Raw genomic sequence first — 16712 nt, forward strand, 5'->3', positions numbered from 1 at the left:
CCTTTGCTGGATCAATTACTGACCTATTATCGATATATATAACAACAGGACCTGGTTTGATATTTGAGAACTGAACAAGATCTCGCTGTAACCATATGTCCTGACATGCAACAGTTATGGCAGCCATAAATTCAGCTTCACACGATGAAAAAGCCACACAACGCTGCCTCTGTGACACCCAAAAAATTAAGCTTTCATCAAGATAAAATGCCATCCCACTCGTGCTCTATCTATCCTCCACACACCCAGTCAAGTCACAATCAGAGAATCCTAAAAGAATATAGTTGCCATGTCCCTTTGTGTATACCAAACCGTAGTGTAGAGTACCTTTGACATACTGATATATTCTCTTTATGGCATTCAGATGCATTATAGTGGGTTTTTCCATATAGCGACTGACTATTCCCACAGCATATGTTATGTCAGGATGAGTGTAAACCAAGTAATTTAGCCCTCCAACCAAGTTCTTGTAATTAGTTAAATTTATCAGTTCACTATCTGAATCAGCATCGATCTGCAGGGTGAAGTCCATAGGATACGTCACAGCCCTGCAATCACTCATGCCTGCATTTTGAAGCACCTTTGCCGCATATGCAGTCTGTTTAAGTTTGATATAACCATTGCCTTGTTTGACCTCCAAGCCCAAGTAATATGACAATCTTCCAAGTTCAGCCATGTCAAATTCATAACTCATCTCCCCCTTGAATTTGACAAAGTTAGAAATAGTGGTGCCAGTAATAATTAGATCATCAATATAGATGCCCATAATCAAGATTTCGGACCCTTCCTTTCGTGTGTACACAGCAAGTTCATAGGGACATTTCATGAAACCAAGCTTCAACTAACACTTGTTTAACTATAAGTACCAAGCTTGGGGTGCTTATCGTACCCCGTATAGGGCCTTGAATAATCTATAAACTTTTTGTTATTTCCCCTTCTTCACATAGCCTTTAGGTTGAGAAACATAGACGTCTTCCGAAAGAACACCATTTAGGAAAGCGGACTTGACGTCAATGTGATGTACTTCCCATTCGTTCTTGGCTGCCAATGCCAAAAGTAAGCGAACCATCTCTAATATTTTGACCGGGGTGAAAACCTCATCATAATTAATACCATGGCGCTGCACGTAGCCCTTAGCCACCAAATGAGCCTTATGTTTGATTACCTCTCCATTTTGATCCTTTTTCAACTTGAACACCCAGTTCAAGTCGATTGCTTTATGGCCCTTTGGAAAATCTGTAAGTTTTCATGTCTCGTTCTTTTCTATAGTAGTAATTTATGTATTCATCGCATCCCTCCAAGCCTGAGTTTTGACAGCTTGTTCAAAATTTATTGGTGCATCTACATTTGATAGCACCAATTCATCCTCGATTTTAACTTCCTCAGTAACTCAAAAAATGTCTGAGAGTTCTCTCATATGTCTTGGTTCACTATCAGTGCTGGAACCACTAGAACTCAAGTCTCCTGTAACGTCAGATGAAGAAACAGACCTTGGTATGAATGGTGTGTCTGGTGAGGAAGCACTTTCAGAGTTAGAACCTTCACTAAAAGACTTGGAATTTACTGGTGCGTGTTGCTCATATATTTTTGGTGCATCAATGTCAAAATCAATTTGAACTTGGGAAGCGTTGATTTTAGTGCACCTATCAGCGGTTTGATTTGCACCTTTATCCCAGTTCCAACCTTTTTCTTCGTTAAAAATAACGTCTCTACTTACATGAATTTTTCCGGAATGTAGGTCATACAATCGATATACCTTGGTTCCTCATTCTCGTCCAAAGTGAATTAACATTTTACTTCTATCATCGAGTTTGTGAGTGAACACGACTGGAATTTTCATATAAGAGATGCAACCAAAAAATTTCAGAGATTCAAAAGATAGTTTGTGATGACACCATGCCTGATACGGAGTTATATGTGAGAATGCTCGAGTTGGGAGCCTGTTTAAGATGTATACGACATGTCTTGCAGCCTCACCCCAGACTTGTGCAGGAGCCCCCCTTTCCTTGAGCAAGCTTCTAGTCATTGCTGCCACGGTACGATTAGGGAGCTCTACTACACCATTTTGCTGTGCTGTGTTTTGTAGGGCACAGTATAATGCCTCAAAATGCCTTCTTGTTCAGAAAAGTCATCAAATTCTTTGGAGTAAAACTCCCCCCCACGATCAGTAAAGAACACCTGAATGCTTTGTTTTACAGAGTTGTTCTCGACCAGTAACTTGAACTTCTTAAAATAATTTAATGCCTCACTTTTAGATTTAAGCATGTAAATCCACATCATACGAGTGTAATCATCTACTAATAGCATGAATTATCTATTGCCAGCAGGAGTAGAAGGTGAAATAGGCCCAAAAAGACCCCCATGTATTAATTCTAATGCATGCTTAAAAGTAAAATGAGATTGAGTAGGAAGTCTTACGTGATTGTTTTGACATAATGCACCCATTACAAAGCTCTTTTGGTTAATTTATCGATGGAAGACCATGTGCCATTTGAATCCTAGACATCAGCCGCATTGCATTCAAATTGACGTGGCCTAGGCGTGCATGCCAGAACCATACCTTTTCTTCCTCCTTTGTATGTAAGCAAACTTCCTTGTTATCTTCAATGCATATTTTGTAGAGACGATTTGGAGAGCATTTTACGTGCATAACCAGCCTCCCACAACTATCATAGAACCACAAGTTTTCTCCATTCAATACCACTCGATTTCCTTCTTCAGAAAGCGGGCCCAGACTAATAATATTGCTTTTCAGTGTGGGTATATAATACACATCCTGTAGTGCTCGTGTCTCCCCATTCTTGCAAACAATTCTTATTGTGCCCTTACCCTCGATTTGTACCAGAGATCCGTCCCCAAATTTAACCTTTCTCTTCATTTTTTTTTATCGAGAGTTTGAAATTTTTAACGGCACCCAGTCATATGGTTACTTTCCCCATTATCCAGATATCAGAGATCCTCCTCCAAAGTTTTTGTGTTCAAGCCTGCACCTACATACAAGAGAATCATATCGTTTGCACCTTCATTACTCATGGCCATTAGGAGTGCAGGTTCTTCGTCATATGTTTGTGTTAGATTGGCTTCTCCACATTGTATTTTGTCCCTCCTTGGTTTTCTGCATTCAACGGAAAAATGACCATAGGCTCCACAGTTGAAATATTTTATTTTGCCTCTGCCAATTCGTCTTCGACCATCCTGATTATCTCTGTCACAGTGGTTATTTCCAACCTGAGACCCACCTCTGTTTGGCCTTCACAACCATTCCTCGGGTGTAAGCAGGAGCTTTCTAGTGTTGTTCTCACGTCGTGACCATTCCTCCTCGGTCAACAGGAGTTGTTGTTCTTCTTTGCATTCACCTTGACTAGATAGTCATTCCTCATGAGCTTTTAGCGAGCCTATTACTTCTTCAACTGACATAGTTTCAATGTTTCCAAATTGTTCGATAGCTGACGCTATTTTCAGAAATTTTGCAGGCACCGCCCTTAGCATTTTTTTCAGAACGTATTCTTCTCCAATAGTCTTTCCAAGTGCCCTGATTCTCGCAACCAGGCCATTTAATTTCATGCAAAAATCATCTAGTTGATCTGTGTCCTTCATATTTATAGATTCAAATTCAGATTTAAGTGTTTGAGCCTTTGCTTGTTTGACCTTTGTAGCCCCTAGTGACACCGTTTTTGTTGCCTCCCAGGCATTCTTTGCGGTTTTTCGTTCTACAAGCGTCAGCGGCAATTCTTCTGGAATACTCTGATAGATCATAGCCAAAGCTCGCTTGTCGATCTTGTCTTCCACAGCAGCCTTTGGATCCCTAGGATCGATTGTTTCCCTCCGGCTATGTGCTTGCATGAATACTCGTATCTTCATTGCCCAAGCAGTATAATTTGTCTTTGTTAGCATGGGAAAACTCAACCCAATCTGCCCTTGCTTGTGCTTGCTCGACTGAGCCATCTTCTATGCCAATGAGATGTGAGTCAAGTAGAGGAAAGAACAGAGAGCTCTCATACCAGATGTAGAGATTAAACTGATTATAGGATAAAATGTACAGATTTCTGAGTAAAACTTCTATTGGGATTAAACTGAAATCCGTGCATACAAGAAATGTACATAATTTATTCAAATGCAGAAACAAATAAAAGTACCAGGAACATGTTTAGATAATAAACCGAACATCTTTATCATCTAACAACTTATAACAGTAACTTAAATAATAAGCAACCAAACCAGAATAATCCCAAAATTGGAGCTGAGATAGTCCGCTTACCAGGACCATTGGTATTCTGAAGATGAGAAGATACACACAGTAGAAGGTTCCAAAAACCTTCATGTTATTCTATATATTAGTAGATCCATGTTTAAAAACAAGAGTGTTCACCATAACAATAATCATAAGGCATGTTCTATTTCTAATAGTATAACTGTAATCACAATTATCTACATACAAGATTGTCACAATCTTCCTATTTTCCTTCTTCCTACTATAAATATTTTATATTCTAACTTAAATAAACTAAGAAAAATATAAAGATTTTACTCTAAAATATATTTATAATTATTGAATAAAAAGTAATATTTGAAAAAGTATCCTATTCAAAAAAGGAATTAAATGCAACATATATGATTATAATAAAAAAAATGATTAGTACTATTCATACCAAATTAGATAAGAAAATTTGGTACCAATGACATGGTATTTGGCATTGTTGAGGTGATAATTTTAAATATTGCTATCAGTGAGGTTAATGTAAATAAGGGTTTATTTGTAACAAATAACATATATCATTTGGATTCATTTTCTTACCTCTAGTATTATCCTAATAAATTATTAATAATTTATAAACAAAAAATAAACAAGTAACAGTTTAGTACACTTATCAATTAACTACCACACAAATAACACAAATAATGAACTAACAATTTAAAAAGGAGAATTTACAATAGATTTGATTGATTGGCTTACCTCCATCTCTGATTGATTTCATTGAGCATTTTCTTCATTACAAACAATAATAAATATGCATTGTTGTTCCAATATTTTTGTTTAACCAAACTGGGTTTAACCTATATAAGATGGAAGATGTAATTTTATTGAGAAAAAGCTACAAGAAAACTGACCTCCATGAATCAAGCTAAAACATATATGTCTTAATACTTTTAGGCTCACCCTCATGATATAGCCGAGTTTTGTTAATGGGCCCTTACAAATTAAACAAGGTAAATTAAGGTAAAAAAGCTTAGACACAAAATATCCAAATTAGTGAAATAATTGGCCCAAAATGTAGGCCCGAAAATATCAAAAATATCCAAATTAGGCCTAAAAACTCGGTTTATTTGGTAAGTTATAACTAAATTATAAAATTGCCAAAATCTGATTTATAGAAATAAAGGTAGACACAAAATTAAATAAAACAAAATTTAATAAATGATGATATTTTTATTTGTTTTGGCTTGAGTTTGAATCCTTTTTGTTTACCTATTTCAAATTAACAAACATTTTTTATTTGAAATTTTTATTTAGCTCGAAATTAGTTCAAGGGGACAAATCTATTAAAAATCGTTATGGCCTACAATAAACAAATAAATAACATATTCTGATACACATGTATATTTTATATTCGAATAATCTAAATTGAGTCTTAGTAGATATTGTAAAATATATTAAAAATCAAAACAAAGAATAAATGGTTATAATAAATTGAATAGAAATTTAAAGTAAAATTGATAATTATATTTTATTATTAATTTTTGGATTATATCAATTTGAGAATAATTTTTAAATCATAAAAAAATTAAAAATTATTTCGCTAGTTTTTAATGGCAGTAAGTAAAATTGTCAAAAACCAATTTATAGAACTTAACACGACCTTACCAAGCAAATCAACGTTTGAAACCCAATAAATTGATTTTTTTCTTGAAACTCCATTTTTTCTCCCTAAATTTTAACTTAGATTTTATACATAATTTAAAGTATTAAATATTTTACTAATAATACCTACTTATGCAAATATGTATTTAAAAAGTAAAAATAAAGATTATGCATATTTATAAACGAGTAATATATAATGTATTGTACCTTCATAAGACACAGAAATCTTATCCTAACATAAAGTGTGATTCTCTTTATGCAAACTAATTTTCTAAAACTAAGTCAAATATATTATATCTCTGAACTTGATGATAAGTTAAACAAAACACGTTACTAGATTTAACTTAGTGAATTTTGTAGCTCTCTACGCATGATCTAATATAGTCTCCATGGATGAATCTTATAGTGGGGACGGATGACAATTTGACATCGATCAAGAGTGTAGCTTATGTAACAAATAAGTACTATAGCACATTTATGCAAACAACATGTTTAATCTAGTAGATTGTATATGGTTTTCTAAATCATGTTGACTACTAGATTGATATGCAGAATAGGTTGAGCAATTGTAAGTATGAGATGTCTTGTAATTCTGTATAAGTGAAATAGAGTCAAGTAGTAGATATCTACCACCCGACGGATGATCAACAAGACTTCCGACGGATGATCAAAAAAGTTCCCTACGGATAATCATCAAGACTCCTGACGGATGACAAACATAGTCTCAACGGATGATCAAATTTAAAATAGATGTTGATAGTGACAACACAGTGATATGCGTTGGGTGTTTGTAAAAGGAATGTGGCAGCCTGTTAAGCACGATTTGAAGAACAAAGAAGCATTACCATTTCCATGCAAATGTTAAGATATTCAAAGTTGCTGGAATAGAGTAGTAAAGTAGCATGGAGTTAGGCTAGATATATTTTGTTTTATTATCTTGTCTTGCTGTCATGTAAATTTGGTGATATATAAACCTGTAGCAATTAGAACAATTAACTAAGCAATTACATTTCTCAGAGAAACAGATAAGGCAACATTCGTAAGAATTTCTCTGTAGTTTTGTTTGTTCAACTTGTAAGATGTTGTGAGCTATTCAAAGTTTTACAGAGTTCTTAATTTGATATATATCTCTAGTGGATACAATCAAATCCACCAGAAAGTTTTAAAGCTTGTGTTTTATTAATTAGTCTTTTGATTTCTACTATTCTCATATTCCAAAATACTATAAATCAAACACATTTATATATATATATATATATATATATTAAGTTAGAACAAATAATAAGATGAATAAAAAGGATGTTGGAGTAAAGATCCCATTTCTGGACAAAGATAATTATCACCACTAGAAGGTGAAGATGTACCTACATATTCTCTCCCAAGATGAGGCCTATGTGGACTGTATAGAGAGAGATCCTCATGTACCAATGAGAGCTGCAACTGGCAATGAACCATCTGTTCCAAAACCTAGACATGAATGGTCATATCCTGACATTGAGCAAGTCAGGAAGGATAAAAAAGCCATGAACATATTGTTCAATGGAGTTAATGGTGATATGTTTGACAACATCATTAACTTTAAAACAGCCAAAGAGGTTTGAGACACAATACAGATTATCTGTGATGGTACTGAGCAAGGAAGGGAGAACAAGATGCAGCTTCTAATTCAGCAATATGAGAATTTCCACTGTGAAGAAAGTGAGTCTCGCACTGATATATTTAGTAGATTTCAAAAACTACTAAATGCTCTGAAGTTGCATGGAAGAGTCTATCAAATAAAAGACTCTAACCTCAAGTTCCTTAGATCTCTTCCAAAGGAGTGGAAGCCAATGACACCCTCATTGAGAAATTCACAGGATTACAAGGAGTACACCTTAGAGAGACTGTATGGCATCTTGAAAACCTATGAGCTTGAAATAGAGCAAGATGAAAGGATGTAGAAAGGAAGGAATAAAGGAGGGTCCATAGCACTGGTTGCTGATTTAGAATAGGAGAAAGAGATGAAAGTGGAAGCTATTGAGTCTACTTCAAAGGTTTGTGAAAATAAGGGTAAATGGCTGGTAGCTGAGAATGAAGATCAGTTGAGCGAATATGACATGGATGATATTGATGAGCATCTAGCATTCTTATCCTGGAGATTTTTAAAGCTCAACTTCAAGAAGAATTTTGGAGCAGCCAAGTCAAATAGAAACATGGTTGATAAGTCAAAATTCAAGTGTTTCAAATGTGGCTTGGCAGGTGATTTTGCTAGTGAGTATAGAAAGTCTAATTCTGGCAAAAAGAAGTTTGAGCCTTTTAATTATAAACATAAATACTTTGAGCTACTCGAATAAAAGGAAAGGACTTTCATCACACAGAAGAATGGCCGGGCTGTAGATGGATTGGATGAAGATGAAGAAACAACCTATGTCAATCTAGCCCTAATGGCCAAATCAGATGAAACAAAGACCAGTTCTTCAAGCAATCAGGTAATCACCACCAACGTAGCACATTTGTCTAAAGCAGAGTATAATGATGTAATAAATGACATGTCTACTAAATTATATCACTTGCGTGTTACAGTTAAGTCCCTCACTAAGGAAAATGCTAAAATTAAAGAAAACAATTTGTTTTTAAGTGAGAGGAATAATGTGGTAGAGTCTCTGTTTATTGAATTTGAAAAATTGAGAATTGAGTGTAAGATTGCTAAGGATGAATTAACCGAGTCCTTGAAGAAAGAAGATATTTTAAAGAAGCAGCTTGAATGAGAACATGAAGTGATTAAGGGATTGAAATCATCTAGAGATGTTCATGCTCAAGTCACTAAAGTTCAAGGTATTGAGTCCTTTTGTGATGTAGCCTTGAAGAAGAGTAAAAAGAAGGTTGAGGCCAATTTGGTTGAAGGATTGTTGACAGATGTGGACTCGACAGATGATGAAAAACATCCGTTGGATAATCAAAAGGATTATACGTCGAGAGACAGAGAGCCACATCCGTCGGCTGTGAGTAAACCATTTAGCAAAGTTAGGCTAGCTAAGTTGAATGAGAAATATGGATCAGTTTCTAAAAAATTTATTCCAGGAGAATCATGTCAAGTCAGACAAGAAAAGAAAGTTAATGTTGGTCATCTGTCTATTAAGCAATTGAATGACAGATTGGAAAAGATTGAGGTTAAAACAGAAGCAAAAAAGATAAATAATAAAAATGGGAAAGTAAGTATTAACAAACAATACAACTATACACCTGATAAATATGTACTAAGGAAAATCTGTGTTACGTTTGGTAGTGGTAATTATTTGTTTGTTAATTGCAAACTTGCTATGCCTATTCCCATATCTGCACCCTCTTCTTTTCCCAACATGACTGCCATGCCTACCATGACTATGAATGCTATGTCTACTCAGAATATGATTGCACAATTTGCTAATATGCCATTCGCACCTAGTCCTTATTATGCTGCATTTAGTATGCCTCAAATGCTATTTAGCATGCCTTAGTGGAATAACATGTTTGCAAATATCATGCCTTTTTATGTAAACCAAAATGTGTATGATAATTATGTTTTAATGACTGGTTTCTAGGGTTCAACTCAAATGACTAACAAAGAACCCAAAAACCTAAGAAGAAAGCTAACAAGGAAGGACACAAGGAAACTTGGGTACCAAAATCAACTTGATTTGATTTTAATGTGTGCAGGGAAACATAAAGAATATTTGGTATCTAGATAGTGGTTGCTCAAGTTACATAACTGGAGATTCTACCCTGCTCACTGAGTTCAAGGAAAGAGATGGCCCAAGTATTACTTTTGGATATGACAACAAGGGTTATACTGTGGGATATGGCTTGATTTTAAAAGTCAATGTCATCATTGAAGAGGTTGCCCTAGTGGATGGTATGAAGCATAATTTATTGAGTATCAGCCAGCTTTGTGATAAGGGAAACTCAGTTACTTTCAATTCAGAAGCCTGTGATGTGACAAACAAAAAGAGCAACAAAGTGGTTCTTACTGGAGTGAGAAAAGGAAATGTGTACCTAGCTGACTTCAACTCATCAAATGCATAATCAGTCACTTATCTTCTCAATAAAGCAAGTCAAGATGAAAGTTCGCTATGGCACAAGAAGCTGTCCCATCTAAACTTCAAGATCTTGAATGAGCTTGTCAAGAAAGAATTGGTTAGAGGCATTCCTCAAGTGGAGTTTATTAATGATGGATTGTGTGATGCCTGCAAGAAAGGAAAGCAGATTAAAACATCATTCAGAAAAAAGTTTGATTCAACAATTGAAGAACCCTTGCAACTGTTGCACATGGATTTGTTTGGACCAGTTAATGTGTTGTCTATCTCAAGGAAAAGATTTTGCTTAGTAATTGTGGATAATTTCTTAAAGTTCTCTTGGACATATTTTCTAAAGTCCAAAAACAAAGCTAGTGAAATCGTCATCAATCACATAAGGCAGGTTAATAATCATCCTGACTTCAAGGTTAGAAGAATCATGAGTGACAATAGAACTGAGTTCAAGAATTCTGTGATGAGATAATTTTTTGAAGAAAATGGGATTATGCATAAGTTTTCAGTAGCAAGAACTCAAGAACAGAATGGAGTAATGGAAAGGAAGAACAGATCTCTTATTGAAGCTACAAGGACAATGCTTGAAGAATCAAAGTTACCAATATATTTTTGGGCTGAAGCTGAGAATAGTGCTTGCTACACTCAGAATATCTCTTTGGTTAATCAAGCAAAATGCATGACACCCTACCAATTGTTGAAGAACAGGAAGCCAACTCTAAATTTTCTTCATGTCTTTGGCTGCAAATGTTATATCTTAAGGAATCAAACTTATCAACATGGAAAGTTTGATTTTAAAGCAGATGAAGGAATCTTTGTTGGATATGCTGTTGGAAAAGCATATAGAGTCTACAATCTAAGAACCAATATTGTTATGCAATCCATACATGTTGTGTTTGATGATTAAAAGATTGAAGGACTGCAAAATGGAGATTTCCATGAAATCCTCAAGTTTGATAATATGGAGATGGTTAGTGATGACAATGATGATGAAAGTGATCAAGAGACATTGGCTATGGATAATGTAGAAAAATCTACAACTAATGAAGCACATAATTCAACATCTATCGAATTACAAAATGCTTCATCCGTCGGTAGACAATCTGCTTCATCCATCGGTAGACAATCAGCTTCATCCGTCGAGATACAAAGTATATCATCTGTCAGAACAATGAGAGAAGCTGAGAGTTAAAACAGATCACCTACAGATAACACTCCCTTCTCAAATCAAAGATTCACAAACTCAGGGGGAGTTTCTCATAATCAAAACTTAGTCACACATCAAGACAAAAATGAGGCCTCTTCATCTAGAGCTAATCTACCTCAACAAAGAAAATGAACTAGAGATCACCCTTTTGAGCTTATCATTGGTGATGCATCTTCTAGAGTTCAAACAAGGAAAGTAACTCAAGAAGAATGTCTATATAGGAGTTTTCTTTTTAAGGAAGAACCAAAGAAGGTAGAAGAAGCTTTGTTGGATCCTGATTGGGATTTAGCTATGCAGGAGGAGCTAAACCAATTTGAATGGAACAAGGTATGAAAGCTGGTACCCAAACCTAAAGGAAATAATCCAATTGACACCAAGAGGGTATTCAGAAAAAAAATGGATAAAAATGACATAGTGGTCAGGAACAAAGCTAGATTGGTTACTAAGGGCTACTATCAACAAGAATGAATAGATTTTGATAAAACTTTTGCTCCTGTTGCAAGACTTGAAGCCATCAGAATTTTCTTAGTCTATGCAACCCATGCCAATTTCAAAGTCTATCAAATGGATGCCAAAAGTGCTTTTCTGAATATAGATTTGGAGGAGGAAGTCTATGTCAGTCAGCCTCCTGATTTTGAAGATCAAAATTTTCCAGAATATGTCTACTATCATTTGAAAGCACTTTATGGATTGAAGCAAGCACCTAGAGCCTGGTATGACACATTATCAAAGTTTCTTTTGGAAAACCACTTCACAAGAGGTACTGTTGATAAAACTTTATTCTTTAGAAATGTTAATGGCTCTAGTATTCTTGTTCAAATTTATGTAGATGATATTATATTTGGCTCTACAAACGAAAAACTTTGCAAAAAGTTTGTCAAATTGATGCAAAGTAAGTATGAAATGAGCATGATGGGAGAACTAACTTATTTATTGGTTTACAAGTTAAGGAAATTAGTGATGGAATATTCATTAGCCAACCTAAATATATCTATGATCTTTTAAAGAAGTTTCATCTAATGGATTGCACATCTATAAAAACTCCTATGGCCACTATAACTAAACTTGAATTAAACACTACTGAAAAGTCTGTGGATATTTCAAGCTATAGAGGCATGGCAGGCTCACTTTTGTACTTAACAACTAGTAGGCCAAATATAATGTTTGCTACCTGTCTTTGTGCTAGATTTCAGGCTGATCCTAGAGAATCTCACTTAGTAGCTGTTAAGAGAATTTTTAGATATCTCAAGGGTACACCAAAACTTGGCATTTAGTACCCTAGAGATTCTGGTTTTGATCTAACTAGTTATTCAGATGCAGATTATGTAGGTTGTAAAATTAATAGAAAAAGTACAACAGGAACCTGACAATTTATAGAAAAAAAGCTGGCATCCTGGTTCAGTAAAAAGCAAAATTCAGTTTCTACTTCTATAGCTGAAGCTGAATATATTGTTGTTGGTAGTTGTTGTGCACATATTTTATGGATGAAAAACCAATTATTGGACTATGGTCTACAAATGGACAGAATTCCTATTTACTGTGATAACACAAGTGCAATTTCCATCACTAAAAATGTAGCACAACTTTCAAGAACAAAGCACATAGACATCAAGTACCACTTCATTAGGGAACATGTGATGAATGGTACTATGGAACTTTATTTTGTTCCAAGTGAAAAGCAGCTTGCGGATATCTTTGCCAAGCCACTTGATGAATCCACCTTTTCTAGGTTGGTAAGTGAGTTAGGTATGCTTAATTATTCTTAAACCATTTTAGATATTTTTGCAAGTTATAATGCAGCCAGAAACTTAATTGATTTTTCTGTCTTAGAGGAAATTTTGGCTAAGTCAAAATTTATATTCTGACGGATGCTCATTATCCATCGAGTTTGATCATCTGTCGATATAGAATATATTAATAAAAATCAATAATTTTCTAGATTATTTTATACCCGACAGATAATTGCTTTATTGTCATCTGTCGAATTGTCTCCATCTCAGCTGTTGGAACTGTTAACATTATCCATCGGATATACTTACAGTCTGTAAGTATATCACGACGGATAATTGACAGAATTTTGACAGCTTATTTGTTTGAAACGGCTATTTTGGGCTATTTTGTTTGGTTGCTTTATTACTTTTAACAGTTTATATTTGAGATAGTATAAAAGCAAAATTCATTTTCATTCTTTTCTTTTATCATTCTCAAATCAATTGCTCTAACTCTCTTCTTTTTCAAAGCAAATACTCTATTTCTCTCTGCAAATTCCCTCACCTTCACAATGGCACCAGTAGTCAAAATCATGTCTCAGTCTGGATTCATATAGGAAAAGGCCAACTTCGTAGCTCTTGTGAACAAGGAAATTCCACAATCTGAAGATTTTCATAAAATGATGGACTTTGTGAAGGGATGTAAACTCTTTTACGCTATGCTGGAATCACCAACAATCTACTGTAAAGTCGTGGAAGAGATCTGGACCACTGTTGTGTACCAGTCTACAGACAAAACCATATCTTTCACTCTCAAAGGTAAGCAATTCTGCATTAACAGTGACATAATTCAATCATGCTTTAAGATTCCTGAAAACACACTACTGTTCCACACACAGATTCTAATTTAGTTACCATGCTTAATTTTGTTGGCTATGCACTCCCTACCTCTAAGTTAAGTGATATTAGGAGGCTAAGTCTTAGAGAAGAATGGAGTTATCTGTGTGATGTAGTTACCAAGGTATTTCCGTAGTTACCAAGGTATTTTATGGTAAGATAAGTAATTTTGATTATGTCAATATTGTCATGCTTAACATGCTTTATATGTTAGTTATTGATAATTATCATAATTTCAGTGACATCGTTATGTTTGAATTAGTCTGTAAGCTAGGGGAAGTTAATAAGAGAGGTAAAAGTGTCTATTATGCTAGATTCTTTATGATGCTTGCTAACCATCTTTTTAAGAATATTGTTGTTGAGAACCCAACCAACAAATTGAATTGTTGGGTTCAAGAAAGAAGAATCATTGCAGATCTCAACCGAGCAAGTCACCACAAAAAGGTGCCCCTCTTCTACTTTCCAATCATGGAGGGCCCTCAGGTAAGTGAGGTAAGCACCATTGTCACTACACTTCCAACCTCACAAATTTCTTTGCCTTTAAGTGTAGCTATGGCATCTATGTCAACGACCCAACAAATGCCTACCCAAGCTACCAAAGCAAAATCTTCAAAATCCAAAACAAAGAAAGCCCCATCTGGTTTCTCTCAAAAGAAACTAGTTGCAAAATCTACCAAACCTAAAGAGGGGAGTGTGAAGGGTAGTGAGTTGGGTGAGGGACAGCGTGAAAATCAAGAGAACCCTAAGGATAAGGTTGGTGAGGAAAGTGTACCCAAGCCTAGCCACACCATAATTTCCCAACAAACTGTGGTAGGTAATAAAGAATTTAGCACAATTCTAGTTTCATCCTCCAAAAAGGATGTTGCTTTTGAACCAAGCTCCCAACCAGGAGTATAGGCCAAGAGGGTAAGGGACACAAGTTCACCTCAAACCTATGTCAAAAAGAAGAGATCTAAAACCCTTGGGAATGCATAGGGAACACACACAATGTAAACTGGAGCCAAAGACACAGTCACTACACCATCTCAAATTTAGCTTGATGTGGCTCCAATAAATGTGGAGTCACAGCCAAAATATTTAGTGATAGAAGCACCTCAAACACCAAACTCTCCCACAAAATCTCTGGATGTGGATATGATTAACACATCAATTCCTGATTCCCCTTCTTTAACTCTGTTGGGCAATCCAAAATCTAGTGTAAGTGAGCATCAAGGTTTAGATGATTTATTGGCTCACTTGCCAATTCTTTCAGGAACTATTGAGACATCTGTGCTAAAAGTTTTATCAATCTGCACAGAGTCTACAATAGTCTCCACTCCAAACTCATTCATATCTTCTCTTCCGGTTGATATTGTTCATCCGTCATTTAGTGATTGTATGTCGACGGATGTGCCTAACAGCAGCCATCCATCGGCTAGCCTAATTACTATCACGATGGATGTTCCTCATCCGTCGGTACTCTCTACACACACTGAAAAATAATAGTTGTTACAAGTGTAGATGAGTTAGTAGTTTTACAATTAGTCTTAGAACCGAGGGAAATGAGTGAAATGAGTGAGAGGCTGGGTTGCTCCCAGGAAAAAGGAGAGGAAATGAGTGAAACAATGCAGACTATTTCTTCAAGTCTGGAAAAAGTGAGTGAGGGGAGTTCCACCTTAGTAGGTGAAGGTGAGGGTGTGAGGGTGGTGAGTCAAGGGGAGCCCTTGATGTAAGAAAATAGAGAAAATAAGAGAAATGCAGGTACAGGAGAAATAAGGATGGACAATATTATAAGTGAGTCAATGAATGTCAATGATGAGGACAGAGAGAAACTATTTCAGCATGATCAAGATGCCATATATCCCATCTCTTTGGATGCTAAGACATTTACTCATCCTATTTCAGCATATAAGCTTTTGGCTGGACAGGGCAATGAAACTGCAGAAAAGATGTTTAACTTGGTGCATACAACTAAATTAATGCAAAGAGCAAAGGATGCCATCACAACCATGCCACCTAGAGTTGGTGATGATGTTGAATATGGTACTGGTGAGTCTGAAGACTTCTTTGGAGATGATGGTGATGATGGTGAAGAGTTCATGGACATAGGGGGGAAGCAGGCCCCAACTCTAGATCAAACATTCCTCCTTGGGTGTTTTCTAAAGAATGTGATGAACAACATTTAAAGACAACTCTTTTTCATATCATCCAACAGATACACAATGCTCTTCAGGCCACTACCAATGCTAGCACCAAGAAGCTTCTACAGACACATATCAACTCTCTGCAATTACATCAAATCCAAGCTCTTAAACACAACCAAGATGTCACTTCAATCAAGAATGAGATTGACCGAGTCAAGAAGAGTATCTCTGAAAGATTGGATGCTACATTTCCAAACACAAAAATGCTTGGCATCAACAGAGAGTTGAGGAGAAATTCTAATCTTGTAACCAAAGTGGACTCTTTGGACTCTAGACTGAAAGTTGTAGAAGCCTCTCTTACAGAGCAAACTCAGTTGCTACAAAAGCTGGTGGTTGCACAAACTTCTAGCTCCACTCTACTTGATGATAACAAAAAGGGGGAGAAAGAATCATCAATTCAAGTCAGTCAAGCAAAGCCAACTAGTGAGGGGCAGCATGTGATAAATATTCAAATCAGTCAAGTAATTATTCCAGAAATTACTTTGCCAAAGCCACCAGTATTGGATATCATTGATCTGATCTAAATAGCAGCTTCTAAACTTGATTCAAACACAAATCCTAAGATGCTTGATGTTGAAGCTGTTGAGAAGGAACTAGATGAAAAATGGAAGAAGATTGATACAGATATTCAGAAGAAATTTGGTCAGCTACAGGAACCAGATAAGACTTTTCATCACCATTCTCAAGTCAAACAAATCTCAGTGCATGAAATGAGTCTTGGCAACTTGGAAAAAGGCCAAATTTCAGGCATCAAATCTGCAAAAGCTAATATAATATTGATGCCTAAGAGGAACTATTCAAAGTTCTCAGAAA

General features: G+C 35.6%; 1 protein-coding gene across 1 annotated transcript; it reads right to left on the reverse strand.

Annotated features, from left to right (window-relative positions):
- Positions 1–3369: 3369 nt before the first annotated feature.
- Positions 3370–3945, reverse strand: LOC141673302 (uncharacterized). Its single transcript, XM_074480038.1, has one exon. The coding sequence runs from the start codon at positions 3943–3945 to the stop codon at positions 3370–3372; it is 576 nt and encodes a 191-aa protein (XP_074336139.1).
- Between the last annotated feature and the right edge of the window lie 12767 nt (positions 3946–16712).

The sequence above is a fragment of the Apium graveolens genome, chromosome 7, assembly GCF_009905375.1.
Source record: "Apium graveolens cultivar Ventura chromosome 7, ASM990537v1, whole genome shotgun sequence".
Classification (NCBI taxonomy): Eukaryota; Viridiplantae; Streptophyta; class Magnoliopsida; order Apiales; family Apiaceae; genus Apium; species Apium graveolens.

Bases quoted from the DNA above. Each gene is read 5' to 3' on its own strand.
- LOC141673302 (XM_074480038.1), bottom strand. From the start codon at position 3,945: ATGGCTCAGTCGAGCAAGCACAAGCAAGGGCAGATTGGGTTGAGTTTT.